The sequence below is a fragment of the Equus przewalskii genome, chromosome 13 (assembly GCF_037783145.1).
Source record: "Equus przewalskii isolate Varuska chromosome 13, EquPr2, whole genome shotgun sequence".
NCBI classification, from domain to species: Eukaryota; Metazoa; Chordata; class Mammalia; order Perissodactyla; family Equidae; genus Equus; species Equus przewalskii.
The window spans coordinates 19,482,155-19,505,593 of record NC_091843.1 but is presented as its reverse complement, the minus strand read 5'-3'; the positions used below and the strand labels follow the sequence as shown (position 1 = coordinate 19,505,593).

Here is a 23,439-nt window from a genome sequence, read left to right as displayed (position 1 = left end):
TAGAACCTGAATTTGTAATTCATACCCCTATTTTAAATTCCCACCTCTAAGTGAGTCTATAAGGAATACCAGCACATTTGTGTCAAGGACCTTCTGAACAGTTACAGGGAAAGGAGTGAAGCAGAGTTCTCTCCCAAAACTCAGGGGCTGCAGACTTGGCTTATATGAGTCACTAGTTCTCATGACGTCCAAAACCCCAATGGACACTGTAGGGACGTGGCTCCTCTAACCAAGGTAGCTTCCATTTCAACCAGGCCTCCTGAAAAACTTGCTCCTAATTTCTACAATATCTAGGTGGGAACCGAAGCCCAATAGTGCTCACAGATAACAAGCGAAAGCTTGTAAAACACCAGGTCTGGGAAACTGATGAATTCCCGGGCAATCTACTCTGAGAAGCAGACAGACAGAAATAAAAAGACTTGGGAAAGAGGAAAAAGACATATAATGTAACACGGTTTCCTGAAATTCATTATACCAAACTTCCGTGATACATCAAGGAAGAGGACCTAATTCTGCCCTGATTATTTTGGGCATGTCATTATTAATGTTGAAGAAACATTTTTAAGCCACAGTCTCTCAGCAACTTGATGAAAGAAAAAACTAACATTTCATAAGTAATGTGGAGAGCACCGTGATTTGAAAGAAACTACTATTAGTAAACTAAACAGCACTTGAAATAAAGAAAATTACTGCTAAGACATACTGTTCTGAGAATTATCAGGAAGAATACCAAAACGCTAACACTGCCGTACACGAGAAATTATTCAACTATGCATTTGAGTAATTCTGCATTTTAATTTAACCCTTTGAAACATTAATCAAACCGTGGCTAATTATAGGAATTAAGGAATTAAACGATGGAATCTTCTAAAAGATATTATTTAAAAGGCAGTTTATACAATTACTCGTATAGATGTTTGCTTTAAAGAGGAAAACAGTTCTACTGTAATGAAAAGGGTCTTAGAAAATTAAATTAACAAGGGGGGACCAGGCTGATATGAAACTAAATTAGCATCAAATGCAAATTACAGGGTACTTAATGGTAGAAACAGGTGCAGAGAAGAACCCTAAATGAGATAAATGAATAAAACATCCCTCTCCACAAATGTGGAAGCTGACACAAAGTCAATGATATGAATAATTCAGCAGCCTCCACACTGCTGTTGAGGTCAGCCTGCCTTGACCTTTGAAACAGGAAGTAAAATTCAGTTCAAATTTGAGTGACTAGAAATATAACAGTTATTTGTTTTTTATATTAAAAAACCCACAGAATTTTTTTTTTAAATACAGATACAGGAAATACACTAGAATTATACTTTGAACTAAAGAGACATTGCATAATCAAAGTAGTTGGTAAACAAACAAACAAAAAATCGTTAGATAAGATTTTACCCAAACCATGTTTTAATATGGAAATCCTAAAAATAAAACAAGTAAAAGCATATATACCAGTGTTCAGCTTATTGATCAAACATCCTGTGAGAATAAATTTCTATATTTTTACCCTTTCTTCAAATTATTTTATGTTGATGTCAATGTAAAAAAGCATGTCATAATTTTTTTAAAAAAATTAGCCACAGAGTTTTATTAGCAATGCAAAGTAATCCCTCACATTTGTATGACAAAATGTGGTTCAACTAGATTTTTAAAAAATCTTTATGAAACTGCTTTTTTTTAATCCTTCAAACCTGATTTAATAAATCTTGCAGCCCCAAATTAGTTTATTTTATAAAAATAAAATCATTCTCATAACTGATAACTGGGTTCTAAAAGCAAATCATTCTCGTAACTGAATACGTGGTTTTATGTCTCTTATGCTTTTTTTCCTTCTTTGCATGCTTCAAAGTATTCTGTACAGTCAACTAGTGAAAGTACCTTCCTCATTTGAAATTGAATTTGGTACTGCTAGAGATTAACATGGTATGACAACAAACCAATTTCTACAAGCTAGAAAGACAGGGAAATATATATGGTATATCACGCTCATCTGTATTTTACAGGATGGCATAAAGGATGTTTGATAATAGCAGTTATCTCTGCCCTCCAATTGGTTCCATTAATGGGACCTACAACTTGGCTATCTACCTTTCATCTATCTACTGTGCTTGTCAGATAGAAGATTATGTTGAAATATGAGCTTAATTTTATTTTCTAGATTTAGAGAGGGTTAAAGCTACACGCACACACACACACACACACACCCCTCCCAGCCATGGATGAGAAAGCAGTGGTAAACTGTGTCTACAATATGATTACCATATGAACAAGTTGAGGAAATGCTCCTTCTAAATCCAAGTGTTTGGCAGAGGCGAAATTAAAGATGCAGGGTGTGGTTTTTTTTTTAAATTACTATTATTATTATCATATCAGCTAAATCACTCCTCGCTTGACGTTTAATAAAGGGTGATAGACCAAACACTGCTGATTTGGGGCTTGGCGTAATGACCGACCTGAGCGAAGGTTTGTGTACAAAGTGGCTCCCCACTAAATAGGGCTCTGTGGAACCAGCTGGTTCTCATTTTGAAACAACCGGTTTCTCTATCCCCAAGTGCTAAAGAAAATAATCCTTGCAATCTATGACTACACACTTCCACAGAGGCAGCAATGAGAATTTGATTGTGGAGATAATTAAAGTCATTCCTGGAACTTCCAAGAAAAAAAAGGGAGAAAGAGGTGGGGTCGAAAGAAGGAATCGTCACTGATAGTTTAAAATTATACTAGGACAAATCATTCTGAATGGAGAAGAGGGAGGAGGAACCCTGCCCTTCGCGGAATTCAGTTGAACCAGCTCTGTTTTCTTCTCCACTCGGGGGCTCCAGGGTGAGGCCTGGGATGACGTTAGGGCCACAGGCCCCCATGTCTGGCTTGGACGCTGAAGAAACGAAATACAGCTCAAGAAACTCCTCGTCACCGATGACACATCACAATGCGATTTTTTGTTTCAATCTTAAATAAAATAGCCGGGGAGGAAGCTATCTGGATTCTTCAACAAACAGTCATTCTGGGCTGATCCGAAATGCTGAGATTATTTGAACAGTAAGAAAAGACAGGGAAGATATCAGACATTTGAAGGCACTGATTTCTGTTTTTCTTTTAATGCTACGCTGTTCTTCAATAGGAACCTGTGCTTGAATAGCCCGAACGGCATTTGGCTGAGCCTACGTTTCCCGCACGCCTGCAGATTTCACGGGCATTGGGGGAAAAAACTAAAATACACGTAATCTGTCTGTCTGCACTATCTGCCTTTAACAGGAAGAAGGGGTGGGCTCAATGAAGCTGATTTGGGGCCTCTCAATTAACCTGATTAATTCAGCACATTGCTCCCATGAATGACACCTTATCTTGAAAATAAGGGAGAACTTCCTCCCCGGAGTAGACGCAGGAGCCCCCTAAAGCCACAAAGATGCAGCCTATCAACTGTGAGCGTGAGCGGCGTCTGCTTCTCCTCCCTATTCCCAGCTCGCAGGTCAGAGAGACGGGCAGACGCGGCTCCTGATTGGATTTTGTGTCCTAAGGACAGGAGGCAAGCTCCCGTCTGCCCAGGTGGCCTTGGAGAAGGCTGGGAAAAGGGATGCCCTGTGGGCAACTTCAAGCCCCTTCTTTCAGAGTCAACCAGGCACATGATGGGATTGGGGTGGAGGACAAGGGGGTTGGAAGAGAAAGAGAGAGAGACAGAGAGAGAGAGGGAGAGAGAGAGAGAGAGAATTCATTAACCCTTCAATGGCCAATTAATAGCGCGTCAATATTATACCTGTCTGAAAGAAAAAACAGTGAGTCTTCTAACATTATATAAAACAAAGGCACTGCTGAAACATATGTTACCCTAACACTGATTTCATGTTTGATATAATAATGGGAGATGACCAAGATGCCATAGAAAAAATAAAGCTTTCCCCCAAACTCTCTGAAATGTGCGTGCTTGCAAAGGATGCTATATGTACGTGTGTGTTTTAAATTCACGTTATCATATGTAATAGAAATAGTAGTTAACAGAACATATTCTTGAAAACGTGCTTCATGAGAATGTCAACAGCAGGGTTTTTCACTTACTTGTCTGCTTTGTGATTTACTTGATCAATTAAATATTTAGGCAATAAGGGGATTTGCATGGTAATCGTGTGAAGATTAACATTTTTAAGTGTAACAAATTTAATATTTTATCTTACATTTCTGTTTCTCCTCATTCTTCAGTGGCAGTCCCTTTTCACTTTATCGTGTGGTTATAACAAGCCTGTGTTTATGCAGAGATTCAACAACTGCATTTCTAGCTCCTTTCATTCTTTCTTTCTTTTCACAAAAACAGATCGAAGTACCTCTGCACAGCAGGGAGGCAGTGGGCTGAGTGCTGGGGACACAGCAGCCACCAACTCATGCGTCTCACTGCCCTCTGGGGCTTCTGGTCTACCTCCTGAGGCGTTCATCTGCCTTAGCAAGGCCAGGGGGAAGTGAAATTAGAATTCCACAGCTGGAAAGGGTCTTAGAGATCTCTTCATTCTGGCCCTTACTTTGAAAAGAACAGCCCCCTTCTACTGAATATGATTTCTGTGCCAGGCATTGTGCTAAGAGCTCTCCATGTATTATCTACTTACTCCCTACCACAATTCCGTAAAGTAGGAACTACCACTCTTATCCTGATTGTACAGATGAAGAAACTGGGGCTTAGGGAAGTTAAATGATCTGCCCACAGCCCTGAAGTCAAACATTGGCAGAGCGGGAATTTGATCCAAGGGGGTCTGACTCCGCAGTCTGTGGTCTCCGCCAATGTGTAGACTGCCTGGGTGAAGGGCAACAAAGCCACAGAGTTTGTCCAAGTTCAGTGTCACTGAGTAAGAGCTAAAAGGCAGCTTCAGCCCAGGGATATGTTTCCTCTGCATTAGGATCCCTCTCTAAAATAAAATTCTTCTATTTTTTTTTTAAAAAAATCAATATATCCTTTGTTTACACTTACTACTCCAACTTACTCTTTTTTTTTTAGTCAACTCTGTGGTACTGAACGTTCCATGAAGGCAGGAACCATGTCTGTCTTACTCACTGTTATATCCTCAATCCTGAAAGTGTGTGGCATAGAGGAGAGGCTCAGTAAATATTTGTGGAAGGAAAAAATGAGTGACTCCTCATCCACGATAAACTTAGCTACAGTGATAAACTTCAGTAAGGTAATGTTGCTTATAAGAAGGTTCTGTGGCCATCAGCACATTAAGAATAACAATCTACATGGAATATATAATCTTCAAATTGCAAGAGCCACTGATTTCAGGCACCTAATGTGTGCCAAGCCCTGGGCTAGGTATTTCAACTCTCAGAACTCTTCAAAATCGCGATGACTTGTCCCATTTTAAAGATGGGAGCACTGAGACCTCTAAGGCTCAGGTGTTGGTAAGTAGCAGTGGGGAGATTTGATCCTCAGCCAATGGCCTCCAAAATCTATGCCTTTTCCCTTACACTCTGCCTTGTCCCAGACGTCTCTTCGGAATAGTGCCTGTTTTTTCCCAATGAAATGAACAGTGGTTTACCCATCAAATTAAATGGGGACACAAAAACTCAATGGGTACAACAACTTATACATATTATTATTACTATTATTATCATATTATTACTACTATTTTTTAATCCCAAAATTTAAATGCCAGATCTACTAAGAAAACTGTTTAGGTAAAACGGTTTAGTTTAATACATGGAAAGGATGAACTACGAATACCAAGAAAAATAAATGAGATTGCATGAAATACTGAAAACAGTATTTTTTTTTTTTTTTTTTTTACCGGACAATTGAGGAGGGAAAACATCAGGCTAAGAGCAAGGAGATAGAGTTTCTAATCACTTGCTTTGTCACTAATAAAGCTCCTTAGGCTGTGTGCCTCAGTTTACAGATCTGTAAAATGGAGCTAATCTGTGCCCTCACATTTGTGTGAAAAGAATTCTCTGAAATATTACTCCTTAAAGGTCTCTAAAACTCTGCAAGTACCATTTAGATGTAAGTTACTATTAAACTCATAATGGTCAGGGATTTCGTTTGTTCTGTTTTAAGCTGTCCATAGGCCAAGACTCAGATGCTGATCTTTAAGAGAACATATGGACGGCCAGAATAGGACACTCCTAATCCTATAGGCACAGAAAGAAAGACTCAATATTTTTAAAGATATTCTGAGATGTACACCATACTTCCGAGATTAGAATCTGGCTTTTCCACCAAGATTGTGTAGAGAAACACAGGTTTTAAACACTGTTTGTAATAGTTTCAAAGATAATCAGGTTGATCTCAACCAATTTTCTTTTCTAAAGAACTTTCTAATAAATAAAAAAGAGACTTGTCAATTTTCACCTTTTTCTTTGTCTTTGTAATGAGTGTGTGTGTGTGTGTGCGTGTGTATGTGTGAGAGAGAGAGAGAAACCAAACTTGACGCAGGTCCAGGGTTCTTCGAACTAACTTTCCATTTTGTAAGGGGACTTCAACCAACAGTGCATGCAAGACTATTAAAAATGATGTTTTGAGGTGTACTGCTAACAGATCAGAACACTAATGAGTTGGAAACATATTAAAAACAGGGAGAAATTATTGTTCTATTGAACAATAATAAATTGCAAGTGACATGACAGATCTTCAGACAGAGTTAAAAAAAAAAAAAACAAGCTTTAGTCAAATCATGGTTGCTTTGGAAAGGTGAAAAGGCGGAGGGGGAACAGCCTCCGGCCACTGGGAGAGTTGCCCGGCTGCGCTCCTGCCTCCTCAGTGCGCACCATCGCCCGAGTAGAGCGCACCGGGCAGCGCAGCAGAGCACTCAGGACACTAGCAGGGAGCGAGGCCACATGAAAAAGCAGCAGCTAACGTCACGGAACAAAATATCCTAAAACTTACTTTGATAGCTTCCAATTCATCTTCTCGAAAAGAAAAGAAAAAGTTATTTCAACCTTGAAACGCCATTCAGGAGTGTCCACGCCCTACAGAAGGGCCTACTCACCCACCTCCCCACATACGCAGTACCAATATTTGGTCAACAGAGCAGCAAATGAGCAAAGAAAGTTCTTAAGGGATTCTTGATATTGACAAAAGAGGTTTTTTTTTTTTAAATCATCACAATCTTTACATGAACCAAAACTTGAGAATCTCACCAAAACCCTATACGACATGTACAGTGACCATGTCCAGATTAGAAATGCACACGAGCAATCTGATTATTATTTTCTCTTTTTTCTCTGCCCTGGCACTGAAAGTGTTAAAGAAAACAATGAAAGAACAAGTAAGTGTACAGGGTAGGATTTACTGCATTTACTTTTAATCTCTGGCCCTTCACTCTGTAGTTTATCAGGCCTCTGTCAGTCCTTTTTGCTCCTTTATATTTCGTGAGGAGCCCCCCATGCTGCTACTGAGAGACAGAGCCCAAGTGTCTATAAGCTTTTTGTCAGGTAAAAAGAGAAGAAAAAGGAAAGGAACAAGAGGGAAAAGCAAAGCTAAGAGGCATCTATTAGATGTCACGAGGCTTTTGTATTCACGTCAATGATTCAGGATTAGAGTATTTGAAATAATCTTATTGAGAGGAATCAAAGGCCCACCGAGTGAGAGGCTGCTCGGTAGCATATGGCAAAGGCACGAACAATATCTTATTAAAGATGTGTTGGCTAACACTATTACTTTATATTATATTACAAAACTATTGTGCCTCAAACAGTTAGCGGGATGGTATAGTTACCGAGTGCCACTTTGGAGGTTATTGTGTGGGATCAAGCTATATAATTTGCCAGCTTGTCTAGTTAAGTCTCTACAAGTGGGGTTTGGAGGCAAGTTTTGAACTGGAAGCAAGCACTTCACCTTCAAAAATAAAAATCCCCAAAGCACACTGAAGACCACTCTGTTCCCACCGAAAGCGGAGTAAACATTACGTGGCTGGAACGCCAATGGCATTCTCTTCCCCAGGATCACCTTCATTAAGCTTGCATCATTTACCATATGTGACCCCCACCTCCCATGGAAAATATACAGGCGTGTTTTGTTTTTGGTTTTTTGGGGTTTTTTTTCCGGCTTGACTCCCTTCTCCATGAAGAATACACACACACCCAAACACACACACACACACTCAGCTTCACACATTAGCAGGTTAAGGCAATTAAAATTCTATTACAATAAGTACAGTAATGTTAAAAACTTCATTTGCTTGGGACAAAGGCTTGTACCTGGAGAAAGAGTTTGCAAAGGAGATTTATCATCATCCACCCACACCTTTGAAGGCAGTAAGTAACCATAGACAAACCTGCACTGTTCACCATATTTCACTGATGGCAACTGGAGTAATCAGGTCACTTTTATATTGGCCTGGACAGTATATAGTTACACAATTTGCAAACGGAGAGCTGAGATGCCAGGAGGGAAAAGAAGGAAGAAGTAGTAGTCTATTTCAGATAATACCTCAAACAAATTTAAATGGCCAAAATACCATCTCTTTACATGCAGGCACCTCTAAATGCAGTTTGAAAAATCTGGTCAATTTTTACTAGAGACTTTAGGTCAGGTAGGTGCTGGCAGTAGGAAGAAATGTGGGGAATTTATCAATGGAGAGCACACTTGGGACAGTTTGGGGGTTTTTTTCCGTTCTAAGTAACTTCTTTTAGAAAGGTAAAAGCATATTTAATACAGTGATATATTCGCATCACAAACTGTGCAAAGTTGCTAGATGACACACAGGGGACTGTGTACTGCTTTTCTTTATTTTTTCAGAACTGTTACAAAAGCAAAGTTATGATGACATGGGATAAAACCCACACCATGAGCTGACACCCGGGCCAGCTACACATGTACACTGCTGATTCTCTGAAGCTCTGTTAAATACATTTCTTGGAAGTTGCTGCCATTATTTCCTTTACAGGAAAACCACTGTTGTTCATTACACAGTGTCTGCAGGAGTATTATACCATGTAAAAGTACTTTGCATTATGATATATTGTCAGCATATTTGAAATGCATTTTAAATGTATCCTGGTTGTGTATTTGGGAATAGCTGATAGTAAATAGAATATAACTGCTATTAGCTTATTGTATTTGTTATTTTCTTATCATGGTAGCAAACTGCACACAAATGTACAGGGCTCGGCTCCTATTCAGAATGGTATGATCTGCTATGTGATCAAATTGAGAGCGATACTCTCTCACATAAGTCTCATCGCCAATAATCATATGTGAATTCCCACTGAGAAAACAAATGTTTAAATACACTAGGGTTAATAAACCACCGTAAATTCAGGCTCATGTCAATGCTGGCTTTTCACTTTTGGAAAAATGCAAACCACTCCAACCAACCAAGAGGACAGCAATTATCCTGCTGGAGGCAATTTTAAAGGGTGAATTCCTCCTCGTTTTATTTTAACGGAGTGTTCAAGGTTAGGAAATCAGGTGATATAAAGGCTTATCAGAACTCCAAAAAATGCACTGACACCTCTGTTCTTCATGCCCCAGACAGTTTTTTGTGTAACTTACAGAGTGATTATGCTTAGTGATTGGTCCTTCTAAAAACTGGATGAAGACCAAACCATTGAGTCGAAAGGTCAGCAAAATGAAGTCATGAAACTCTGATTAAAAGCCTCATTTGCAACTTTAATAAAAGTATATGTTTATGTTCGTATTAGGTGAGGACTTTATTTTTACAGAAGACAAGAAAGAAAAAAATTTTAATAAATTTTGGGATTTACGTCTGATGATAAAAGACAGAGGGAAATCACTTACTGTTGAGAGGCCCAGCTGCCTTCACAATCTTAAGATTGTGAATACAAGAATTAGGAGATACCCCACCCTGCTCAATGGTAAAACAAAAAGAAAACAACCCGCACAACTATATCCTAATTCTAAAGTTGTACTATTGTCTCCCTATTATGCAGATGAACATATATGTTACATAAATACATGGGGATCGATTTAATCAAGAAATTAGCTTGGTGATAAGACGAGACTGCACTTTTCTGAAAAGTCCTATCACAGCATTTATATCTCTTCGATGAAGAATGGGTCTTAAATAAAGCTGTTTCTCTCAACAACCCTGACGTGGTTAAGCTTTTCTGTTCATATGATGCACGTCATGTAAAATCAACAGGTAAAACAAGCATTCTAATATTTTCACTCCTGAATATTCTATTCCAGAAAATAATCATAAAACAAACACAACTGGTGTCACTTAAATGAAAGAGACCTAGCTGTGTAAGATCTTTAGAAAATCCTGGAGACAACAAATATAGGCTTTTTTTTCTTTTTAGAAGACCCTTGGGTAAGTGTGGCCTAAAGCACAGTAATCTAAACAGACTAGGTTTGCATGTGACAAAATTCACATTTTTTTTTAATGTTGAATGTCAAGGCTTACATGTCAAACATAGATACGGGAATTTTTATAAATGGAAAAGAAAGACAAATCTATTAAAGCGACAATAAGCAAATGCAAAATCTTTAGATGTATATTAGTCAACATGCTTTAAAAATGGATGCTTTTAATACTGGCTGTGAGGAACTCAAAACTGGCAGGTTATGGAGCCACATTATATCTCAAAAGGACTATGTCTAAACACACACGAGACAGGAGAACTCAATTTGAGGAGGAATTTTACCCTTCATTATTTCTATCTATTAAAAGGAAAAAATCCACTTGTTAATCTCTCAGGATCCACAGTAGAAGGACAGGAAGAACTGGGCTCTCATTGTCTCCCTTTACTTAGTGGTCTAACTTCTTCATCAAACACACTCATCCTAAATTGAAAAGCCAAATAAACAAACAAATATTGAGCTGTCCTCTATCCTGCCCTGATGGAAAAAAGCGACACACATCTGGCTGGAAACCTCAGGGCTCTGTGTGAAAGGAATCTTATAGTACAATTTGGAGAAAGCAATGTTTCCGTAAGACCATATGTGTTCATCCACGTCATTGCTCAAAGACAGTTTAGTGAGTCAACGGTAGGAAAATAAAGAGTTTTGTGAAGCAAATCAAGAATGGATGGTAATCCTAACTAACTAGATACAGAATAACAGCCTGCACACTTAATATATTCAGTTCAAGCATTTCTAAAGAAGTTTCCACACAGAAAATGGAAGCTTTTTTATAGCTTCAGAAAAACTGGGTTCCCAATTCAAACTACCCTATGTGACTTTTGTCATTATCATCTTTTCTGATTCTTACAAAGTAAACCTAATTAAGAACCTCCCTCATTAGTCTTCCAGAAAAATTAGCACAGCTTATGCTAATTACTCCTGCAAAATTTAATAAACTCGTTGAAATGGGAATAGTCTAATGAGGTTTTATTTATTGAACTGAGGTAACTCCAAGGAAAAAGGTTAGGACACAAGGATATCCAATGTGATAATAAAACTACATTTTATTCAATTTCTAAACATGAATTTTATTGCAAACCTTTTAAATTCAAATAGGAGTTACTGTGTGAATATGTTAAATCAATCTCCATCTTAATTCAATAACTGCAAGTCATATTTTGCTTTTTACTTTAACAATAATTACCACACATAGCCCTTTACCCCAACGATAATGAAATTTACTGTTATTAGTTCCTGGTCATCAGGTATTAAACATAACACATTTGACTTTTCCCATGTCTACACAGCGCAAATATCTGGATCACTGGGCACAGGCTGGGTTTTATCATTCTTAATCAAGCTGTTTGGCATCAGGGAGTAATATAACCTGGCCGTCAACTCTAGATGCCCACTTCCTCCATTTACAGAAATTTTCCTACCAACTTTTTGGAAGCGCCTTGACAAACTGTCGCAATCGTAAAAAGAATTTGGGTCATATTTTTCTTATTTTGTTGCATGCTATTAGAAAAGAATGAAGTAGAAACCCATTTAACATCACCGCATGCCACTGCTGATTTTGTTAATTCCACTTTTTTGATAGAATATGCCACGCTCATGTCCCCAAATCACTGGCAGCAAATAATACAGCCAAAAATTAGCACAGAAATAGCTTACCCTGCACCATTGCCGTATGACCAGAAAGCCTCTTCTATCTCTCCTATAAATAGTTTTCCTGAATAGCCACTACTAAAAGTCTTTTGACTGATAAAAATAGCAGTGTTCTTCCAAAATCCGAAGGACAAGCAAAGGAAGCTAGAAATTACTGGTGCCCAAAAGGTGACTGCGTGTTAAAACTATGCTAAATCCTAACACAATGGTCGCCTGTACCCTCAGCTCCATAATTGCATATTGTATGCATCTTGTAAAAACAGTTACTATTGCTACTGAATGCAGGCCCCGTAACCCATTTTTACAAAATATGCAGGGATTCACAGGCATAAATCGGAAAGCAAATCAAACCCTAAGCACGTAACGCAGATATTATGCAATCGGTAATACAGAATCAAATTGGAAACTATGAAATTCAAACACGGTTGCCATCGTTTTTTCTTCCTTTGCAGCAATTTTATGGAATTGAAAAATCTTTTCTATTTTGCCCTTCCTTGTGTGAGTTCTTTTCTTGTTGTTTTCCTCTTCTCTCGATGTTAGAAATGGAAGTCTCACATATCAGCATAGACAGGACTGGAGCTTTTAAAACCTCTGGCAGACTGAAGAACAAATAAATTCTGAAAACTCAGATGCAAATAAAAATAGCTAAATGGGGTTTTGCATATCAGCTGGCATCACTGCTTGAAAAGAGTTCATGGGAGACAGTGGCAACGGCCAGCAAATAAACATATGTTGGGACTTGTGCTGATACACTGGGTTTCAGCCGTTTTTAAAAGACGCCTCTCTTAAGAGACCAAGATTGGCTACACACTGTTTTCGACTTTGTCAAACCAAAAAGGAGAAAAATGAAAAGGATAAAGGTCGTGAATAATATCTCTAAAGCCACCAACAGTATAAAGTGCATACTTATTTTGCCTAAATTGTTTGAACTACCCCAGCCAAGAAAAGGTTTTAAGTACCCTACTGGGACAGATGCAAGGCGGCAACAATAGAAGCCACACTAATGCAATCCAGGTAACACAATCCTGTTTCAAAAACACGGGCCCGGCTAATTACAGTGCCGCTGAGTCAAGTTTCGTAGGCCATCGCAACCCACAGGAACAGGTCAAAATCAAATGTTATTCAAACCACAGTCATATCAACCTTCTGTATCAGAGTCACAGCTTAAAACCCAACGAGGAACTTAAAAGCTTAACCCATTCACAAGCCAAAAAAAGTGTTTTCACTGCGGGTGGCAAGGTAAGGTTCTTGTCATCATCTAAACCCAAAGGAACTGTGTGGCCAGAACAAAATGCTGATGGCTCCAAAGTTTGGGGGAATATTTGAGCTGGTCCTTTGATTAGAACCCTTTCTTTTTGATAGAAGAGTGAGAAAAACTTGCTTAAAATAACAAACGGAATTTTGAGGAAGTGTATTTAAATGCAACAAACAGCATAAGGTTATATTTATTTTTTACCTTATTCCTTTGCAGATGTATCTTCCAAGGCAGAAAAAGAAATTACCTGAATGGCACGTCTGCTCTAGCAGATAAACACCTTATTCTAATTCTATAGGCGACAGACAACCCCACTACCCGTTAAATGCTCACATGTGTTAACTGTGAATCAAGGATATTAATACTTATTTATCAAGCAAAAGTGTATGGTTTTAGTGACTATTAGATAGTTAATTAAAATATCTGACTGAAACGGAAACTTTATAAAGCTACTTGGCAAGCAAAATTGGGTTTAAGCCTGGAGAATCACATAAGCCAAAAGCAACAATCAATATTTGGACATCAATTATGATGAAGCCAACATTTTTCCAGTTAACTGAAAAATGATAAAGCAAGCCCCCAAAAGGCAAAGAATTAGAAAAACAGATAGGTGGGGGAGGGGGACTGTCAAAAATCAAAATTACCAAACCCAAAAGGGACTCGAGTCCAGCTCCATTGCCTCAGTGAGGGATCAGTCAGTCTTATTTGCAAGACTCTGTTCCGGCTGGTGGAGGATGCTAGCTCTTTTCCTAGCTGACAACTGACATTATCTATAAACCTTCCAGGCCATTTAACTCTCAATGAGTAATGCTATGTAACAAATGGTTTATCATACATGTTTCCATACAATGAATTTCAATAATTAAAATGTAAAATGAATATTTGGAATGCGACTTTGCATAATATGTGCACACACTGACTCGAAATTGCACCGAACAACTAAAACAGATTTATTGTTCTACAGTGATTTACTTGGTCATGTCAGATTAGTAATATGGATCTGTTTAAAAACACAATAATTAAGACAAGCAGGATAAATTAATCAACTTACAATACAATATGAACTGCAATCAAACCCGGGAAATAAGAGTAGAAAATCTTGGTTCACAGATCTCTTTAAAACTGCTTTTATGCATAAATAAAACCTTAAAATGTAGATGGATTATGTCCAACAGAACTACTGTTGCTAAAAGTGATAATGATTCAAACATTTTTCAAATAAAAGTTAAATATTTATAAGCACCCCACCACATTTCATAAATCACAAACTATTATTATTTTATTTCTGAAGCTTCCTGGCACAGCGTGAGGATTGAGCCATAGAAAGTCAGGAAAGAAAAAAATATTCCTTTAGGAGCATGAATCAGACACAAAACCAGAGCAATCCAAGAAAACAGGCCTCCAAAGAACATTCCATATGGCTTTCCCAGGAATCGCAATAGCTCGGCACAGCTTAAGTCATGACCAACAGGCAAATTTCGGCCACATGCATTCCTAACCCTCGCCCATGAGCGACACAAGGCAGGTGTTTCATTATAATGAGGAATAAGAACCCAGTGAAAGCAGAGTGGTCCCTACCTGTCAATTATCACTGGATCTGAGGGAGTCTCATTTCGGTTGCCACAGCTTTTCTTGTCACAACAGCGGCTATGGAGCAAAAGCGAAAGGATTTAGTACAACCATTACAATGTAAAATCATCATTTAGGCAGACAGAAGGTTCAAATTGCTGGGTTGCAAATGCTAGAATTACCACAAAGCCATACCTGGCAATCAACGGATCCCTGGGACAGAAAATTCTATTTGGGTCACCTATGGGTTAATGGCCAGGCTTAACCTCTCCCTGCACAAAGGAGGGAGGGAGAGGGACTCTCCCGGGCCACGAGCCACGACTGACAGCCCTGAGATGGGGTCTCCCCATCACTGCCCGCGATATGGGAAGAGTTCACTGTGAAACGCATTATTATTACCTCTACCCAATGAGAATATTCAGGGTTGTGGGTGGCTCAAACGTTCTTCCCTCAAGATCACACTAATTGTGTGGAACGCGTCAATAATGAGGTATGAGTGATTTCTCCCCCTCTAGTCATTTTGCATTAAATGGATTCCTTTTTCTTCTTTCTCTTTCATGGGAGACATTTTCTTCAACCACAGCCTTTCCAAAATCCTAAAGCTATAACTGTTTGTTAAGACAAAGAGGCAAGATACAAGGAAGTGGACAGCCACATGTGTTTTGGCTTTTGTGCCCTGCACTGTGCACTGTTAAACTTTCTGAAAGCATCATAGAAAACTGATCCAAAGCCCAGCACAGCCCGGACAGTGGATGCTCTTTATTACGTCAGAGAAAAACCAGCCGTGGACAAGAAAAGCATCCACTATCAAAATCTGAGCCCAGCTGTGACCTTAAGGCTCTCAGGGTGTTTTTTTAACTGAGAAGCTTCTAATCGGTAAAAATTAGGGTTTTTGAAAATTACCCAGGATCAATGGAAAACTATCCATCTGAGACTTGTTTGCAAATAAGAAATGTGTCCGCTGGCCAGTCTACACCCAGGGGCACACTATAAAAGCACATATTTGATCAGTTAAGGAGGTGAGGAAATTATCCCAGGGTTATACGTTACCATGCACCACAAGTAATATATGCACTTTTCTCCCTCTCTCTTACACAGGCATGCACACACACACACATTTGACTTAGTGAATCATAGAGCCTAAATTTAGAGAGCTGCTGGAGAGAACCAAACATTGAACTCCATTTTCAGGACCCAGAAATATATTCCTGCATAGGGAGTCTTTCACCAAAGTCGGGAGGTCTCTTTCTTGGCAGTAACTATATCTCTGAGAAGAGAATCGGCTTCCAAATTTGGTGCTAATTCTGTTTGTCTCTCAGATCTCCCGAAAGCAACAGTAAGAATTGTATCTCCTTTGTCAAAGCCCCAGCTAAAATCCACTCCACCCACTGGACAGCCTTTCCCTTTGTGATTCAGAGGAAACGATTTCCTCCAGGCCTGAGCTCTACTACACCAGTACTTTGGGGAGAGACAGCCCAAAGTCTCTCAATACACAGGAGATAGATGAAAGACCAAGGGAATGAGAAGTACAAGTAGTTGGAATGCACGCAAAAAATAATTTAAAAAATTAAACTTTATCCTCCCTGAACGCTGATCCCCTCCACCTCCATTTCAAGGGTTTGCCGGAAGAGCATCGTGGTTAAGAACACTGGCTCTGGAATCAGACAGAGTTACCTGTGTCACCTTGAGCAAGGTACTCCACATCATACAGTCTTAGTCTCCTTATCTGTAAAATGGAGCAATTGTAGTACCCACCCCCCAAGGGCAGGGACACAGATTCAAGGCGACAAGAGTATAAAGCTGGGTCCATGACTGGCCCTACTAAGCACTCAGTGAAGGGCAGCCTCATTAGCACTCGCTGCTCCTTCCTCCTCCAGCCTCCTCCTGCAAGTCTGAGCACAGCTGCCCTGGCTGTGCAGAGGCAGCAGATCTCGAAAGGCAGCTCATCGACAGCCCTAGTCCCCTTCACCCAGGGGAGAAACCAATGGATGGGAAGGCCGATTTCCCCTTTCTATTTCCCACTTTTCCCTTTCTTTTTCAGAACAGCAACTGAGCAATGCAAGTCCCCTGTGGCCACACCCTCACCAGCATCCTGCCTGGCCTACGTATCCTCCAGGAACTGTTCCAACTTGCCTGATGAGAATTGTGGACTAGAATCTACATCTTTTTTTTTCTGGGAAAGATTCACCCTGAGTTAACATCTGTTGCCAACCTTTCTCTCTTTTTTTGTCCCCCCCGAAGCCCCAGTACATGGCTGCATATTCTAGTTGTAAGTCCTTCTGGTTCTTCTATGTGGGCCGCCACAGCATGGCTACTGACAGATGAGCAGCATGGCTCCACGCATAGGAACCGAACTCGGGGCAGTGAAGTAGAGCACATCGAACTTTAACCACTAGGCCATCAGGGCTGGCTCCAGAATCTACATCTTAAGCCTATCTGATTCTCTCCCTCCCCACTACCACTACCCTCATCCAAGTCATTTTCATTTCTTGCTGGGACTCCTGCAGTGGCCGCCCACCTGGTTTCGCTGCCTCCACTCTTGACTTCCTGCAACAGCCAGAGTGATCTTTTCAAAACGTCAAAGGGACTGTGTCGCTTCACTGCCCAAGACCTTTTAATGGCTTCCCACAGTACTTAGAATAAATCCATGGCATGACACGATGCCAGACCACCTCCCAACCTCCTGTCACTCTCCTCCAACTTGCCGAGCTCCAGCTTCACTGGCCAATTTCAATCTCTGTGAAGTGCCACGCTCAGCCTGACCTCAGGTCTCCCCGCCTGGACTCCTCTTCCTCCAACCCCTCCCCAGTTGGCCAGCCTCTACTCCCCCTTCAGATCCAGTCTCTAGGCTCATTCCTGAGAGAGGCTGGCCCTGACACCTGCCCTTAATCGAAGTTAGGTTTCTCCTGGTTTTTCCATTCAGGGCACTTAACACAATGCAAATTATATTCCTGTACATATATTTGTGAATTTTTGGTTACTATCTTTCTCCTCCCACTCCCCTCCCCAACTAACCCATAGGCTTCGTAAAGGAAGAAACTGTCAGTTTTATTTACCTAAAGAGTAGCGTAAGGCCTGGGATACAATAGAGAAGCTCAAATATTGGCTGGCTGATTGATTGATTGATTGATTGAATGACTTCATGAATGAATGTAATATACTGAGGGGAATACAATCCAAGAAAATAGGAAGGTGATAGATAAAGAAAACCAAGCTGACCCTCTGGGCAGACACTGCTGGTGGAAGGAAGGTTCACCCCCACCCCACCCCACACACCAAACCCCTCCTTCCAGCAAGGGCCACACTAAGCTGGAGATTTGTCCTCTGACTTAAGCATCATCCTCATCCCCTTAAAATAAAAGGGGTTTGAGAGCAGCTAGACAAAATGAAGCTCAGCATAAATGAGAACCTCCTCTCTCTGCTGTGCTCCAAGGGACACAGGGAAAAAGGCAGATATGAAGAACAGAAGTGCAGAAGGAAGGACAGAAAAGGAATATAGTGGCGAAATGAAGGAAAGAGGAGAAAACAGAATAAGGGGCTGGAGGTCACTTAACACTTATAAAGAAAACTTTAGGCAAAGTATGAAAAATAGCCCAACAGGTTTCCTGTCTCTTGGGTCATGTCACTGCATCACATAGGCAGCATTCCCAAAATGGGACTCCTGGGCTCTGCTCTGCACCTGGGGTGGCAACAAAATAGTGTCTACAGCATGAGCCCATTTAGAGAAAGAAAAAATACATACACACACACATACATAAGCATGTATACATATACATGTATATATGGAATTCCGTGCAGCATTAAAAAGAACCAAGGTGGGTTTTTACACACTATCAGGGAGAGAAGTCTACATTATACTGTAAATTGAGAAGCCAAGTTGCAGAACAGTATGTATAGCATGGTCCTATTCCTGGGAGGAAAAGGAAAGAGTGAAAAAGAGAGAGGGAAGGGAAGAGAGCCTTTGTCCCAAGCATGGTTCACCGCCTCACTTCACTCACACCTCTTTCTGCACAAAGTCATGGCATGGAAAGGCCTCCCTGCCACCCCAGAGCGCTCCAGCCCCTTGCCCTGCTTCACTCTTCTTCCTACACTCACCACGTTATATTTCATATTTATTTGTCCATCTCTCACTAGAATATATGCCCCACGAGGACAGGGTCTTAGACTGTCTTGTTCACCGCTGTATCCCCAGCAACTGGTTCAGAGCCCTGCACACAACAGGCTCTCAGAAAATATTTTCTGAATGAATGAAGAGAAATTTCAAAGCAGTAACCTACAGGGAGTGGAAGAAGAAGTGGGGAAGACCGGAGGGTGCATATTTTATTTACATACTTCTGCAATCATCTGGATGGATTGCATCATTCCTGTCCTATTAAAAACCAGTGGCCAGTGGGGGAAGAAAGGTCTTCCCTTAGAGTGAGCTGACGTCTATCCCCCTGTAGCTCCCTGGTTATAACCCAAGAGGCAAGCAGAGCAAGGACATGTCCTTCTTCCCCATGACAGCCTTTCCTGTCCACAGAAGTGCTCCCCTGCTCTAAGCTGACCTGCCCCCTAGTTCCTTCTACTGAACTGAGAAGAACCAAGAAAGGTGGGCACCAACCTCCACTGTACACTAGATGGGCATTAACCAGGAAGGACAGGCTGAAAGAAGAACAGATTCGTTTACGTTTAAGGCAGAAGAGGGCTCAGATGGAAACAATGCAGCATACAGAAAAACAGACACAAAAGCACACCAAGGGCAAGGTTACCATGTTAATGAAAGAAATCACAGTGATGACCGTGCCCTCATTACTGTGTGACTGATGGATCTTCAGCCATTCAAAAGGGTGGCTTCTAGGCTCCTACTATGTGTGTCAGGCACTGTACCAGGCATCTCTCGGGGGGGTGGCGTTTCCTAATTTTCTTTGTCACAGAGCAGAATTCCCACTATTTTACATGGTGCCTCAACCTGCCACCCAAGTGGCAGGAGAGCAATGTGGCTTGTCACAGGAGGGAGCAGTCAGCACCTGGTGTCGTATGGACACTGTCGACTCAGAACAGCAGCCCTTTCCCCAACAGGCTCACGGGTCTCCCAGACAATTCTGCACACTCAGGGATACACCTAACACAGGTGGTGTATCTCCAGTGAGCTGTCATGCAGCTCCACAATCAGGGCAAGAAACATCTAGATGTTTCCTAGTCGTGGCACCTATAGATCCTCATCCTAGGGATGTGTAACTTTTTCCTACAAGTAGAGGCTCTCTCAACTGGAGAAAAGCATCATGTCAATCTCTAAGCTTTACAATAAAAAACAAAATTATCTTGCTTATTTATCCAAAGTGGCTAGAGAATGAGATACATAAATTATCTGACTAGTCTGATTAATAGCTATAAGGATAACTTCATTCTTTCCCTCAGTTTACACTGTCAAGTTTTCCTAGTCTCTTTTTAAAAAAAAAAAAAAAAAAAGACTTGTTCCTTCTTTTCTCTTGAGTTAGTTTCTTCAGTGTTCAACTTTCTCCTCGCCAGAGTCTCCATCCCTCCTGGTCACCTTAACCCTATAAAATCTGGCTTCCAGGTCTCAGCACGTACTTGAATCTCCCCTCTCAAAGTCCACCAGTGACCTGTGGGTGCTGTTCTCAGTCTGCACGGCCATCAGGATCTCCCCAGCCTTATTAAATGAATGACTCCCCATCTTTGAAACAACCTCCTTTTAGTTCTATGCCCCATATGCTCAAGGTTCTTTATCCTAATTCTTGAACACACCCTCCCTCCTTGCTAAGTGTGATTATTCCCCAAGAAGGTATCCAAGGACTCTTCTCTTTCTATTCTCCCATCCTTGGCAATCCCTTGTAAGCCCAAGCTTCAACTCTCACCTTTGGGAAAAGACCTCTGAAGCTGGTTATCTTTCACCTTGACTCTCTTCCCAGCTCCAAGCCACAGGTCCACCCATCTGCAGACCTCTCTACAGAGAAATCCTGCCTGGACCAACAAGCGGGGCGAGACACTTCATGCGTCCTCTAAAATCCCTGTCCTGTCTCACCCTCCTCCTCATTCCTAAGGCTACCACCCACCCGCAAGAATGTCCTCCCTTCTCTGAACAGCCGCAGTCCTTTGCCTCACCTCTCGTCACAGCCAACCCTTCCTACACTGCAGTCTAGTTATCTGCTCTTGGGTCTCACCTCCCAGGCTAACCTATGAGCAATCTTACTGCAGGACCCAATCCTTTTTAGCTCTACATTCCACAGTGCTTTGTACACAGTAGGTACTAAAAGAATGAATGAAAACATTCTTACCCACCACCCCTGGAACAGACAGAGTACATTAATGTTTTAGGAGACACTTCACTTGCTTTCAATCTTCTCTTATCATCTTTCACTCTGAGCAACCACATGCCAGGGACTTAGCTAGACACTGGGATATTGCTGCTACTGCTACTGCTGCTCCTACTGCTTCTATTACTATTAATACTAATACTATAGCCACTACTATTAACCACAACAACAGACATTCAGTACTTACTATGTATTGGGCACCATGATAAGCATTTATGGGGATGACAGTATTTAATCTTAACAACCACCCTACAAGATAAGTAACATTGGCCCCCCAGTTCACACATGGAACAACTGAAGCACAGACGAGAACCAAGTAACTCCCCTGCCTTCAAGGAGCTCGTAGTCCAGCAAAGGAAGGCGGCCCTGGACACACAGTCACCATGTGCTGAGTGCTATGAAGGAAAAGCACAGGCTATAACAGGATGCGTAACAACAGGTCGTAGCTCAGGACAAGGGCCAAGATACTTTCCTGAAGAAACCACGCTTAAGTGGGAATCTGAAGGACAAAACCAGAATAAGGCAGCAAAAGAGGAAGAACATGCCATCTCAAGGGACCGGCTAACTATCGATGGCCGCACAAGAAGCCAGGCACTGATAACGGAAAGCGTGCTCTCCTAAACAGAACACCCACCCCTGCAACTGTCCTGTGCACCAGAGAGGGAGAAAATCAGCTCCAGGCGGCCTGGGCGGTTGGGAACCCGGTTCGCCTACCAAGCATAGTTCCTATTTTCTATTCATATTTAAAGATTTTATTTTTTTCCTTTTTCTCCCCAAAGCCCCCCAGTACATAGTTGTATATTCTTAGTCGTGGGTCCTTCTAGTTGTGGCATGTCGGATGCTGCCTCAACGCGACTCCATGAGCGGTGCCATGTCGGCGCCCAGGATTCGAAACGACGAAACACTGGGCTGCCTGCAGCAGAGCGCGCGAACTTAACCACTCGGCCACGGGGCCGGCCCTGTCTATTCATATTTAAACACAGGATGTCGAGATACACTTATAACCAAATCCCTTATGGAATCCAGCTTTTAAAAAAATCCTTCATGGGGCCATATTATTTTAAGAACTTAACCACCAGGTGTTAGCAAAATGTAATGATAGATTTCAATTTACCAAAAGTGCAGAAACTCTCCTAGAATTCCACAGAAAGAGCTCCATGCCATCAAGTCAAAGGGGTTTTGTCTCAAAGAGTGGCAATAATTATAATCCAATGGCAGCACATCCTCTACCCAGCTCATGCAGTGGGGTTACCCTCTCAACAGAACAAAATAGATTTCTTAAATTTGCAACCACCTGAGACACAACTCTCTGGTGTTCTTTTTTCCTTTGCCTTTGCCTGCAACAAAACAGAATCATCGCAAGCCCTTTGCTGTCGATCTAAATTCTCTGTGTCTCCTTTACAATCGCTCCAACATACTATAAATATACAGCTTTTGTGACATAAACGCAAAGTTTTATTGTGCCGTTAGCCTTGATAGAAAGCACTGCAGAAAGTTGTTTAGAAATTAAATATCTAAAACAAGCTATTTTAAAATCCAGGGCCCTCACTATTTCATGTCTGCAATGAAGAAATTTCATCTTGGGGAGAGCAAGCTGTCTTTCACACCATATGGCTAATGGTGGTGCATAGCAATTAGCCAGGCTGATTAATGGTGAACAGACTCTAATTTTATGCTTATAATTGAGCCTGCATTTGCACCCCTGGTGCAAATTCAGCACATCCCAACTTCCACTTACAAGAGGCAAGAAATCAAGAGAAATAGGATGGTGTGGAAAGTGAGAATTTTTTTTCCTAAAGCCCCCTAAAGAGCATCAGATTTGCAATTTAAAAGACTGTTAGCCACACAATAGATGACAGGTTTGTGTAATAGGGTCCTGGCGGCCTGGTAAACAAACAGTACCCCTTACACATCTATAGGCAGCCAGGAAAAACGTAATCTGTAACATTAACAGGATGACATTTTGAATATGGCTTTTCCCTCTTAGCCACACAGTACAAACATCATCATTTGCCTTCAGTGGCTTGAGAATTTTATTTTTGCTATTTTTATGTTTCTGAAAAATAGAAAGAACATCAGCAGTAAAGCACACCAACCAGCATAATAAAGTACTTTGGACCCATGAATTTTAAGAACAAGAAAAATATAAACTGCATTAATAGAGGGTAGGCTTGTGTGTGAAAGGCATAATATATCTTTAAGTATTTCAAGAACAGAATTATTTCTAGCATCGTCCAAACATGTACAGATATGAGATGCAAATCTATGATATATAGATATTAGTTGGCCTGCTGGTTGAGATCCATCTTCCAATTTTGCTAGAATCACATGTAATAGAATACGGAAAATTCATT

At 40.9% G+C, this 23,439-nt stretch overlaps 1 protein-coding gene across 8 annotated transcripts in view; it reads right to left on the bottom strand.

Annotated features, from left to right (window-relative positions):
* EBF1 (EBF transcription factor 1) overlaps window positions 1-23,439 on the bottom strand; it is a 381,387-nt gene that overhangs the window by 341,471 nt on the left and 16,477 nt on the right. For all 8 annotated transcript variants that reach the window (XM_008515123.2, XM_008515135.2, XM_070570379.1 and 5 more), the window contains exon 6: window positions 14,781-14,849. In XM_008515123.2, coding sequence (XP_008513345.1) covers window positions 14,781-14,849 — 69 coding nt within the window. The remainder of the gene's footprint in view (window positions 1-14,780; window positions 14,850-23,439) is intronic.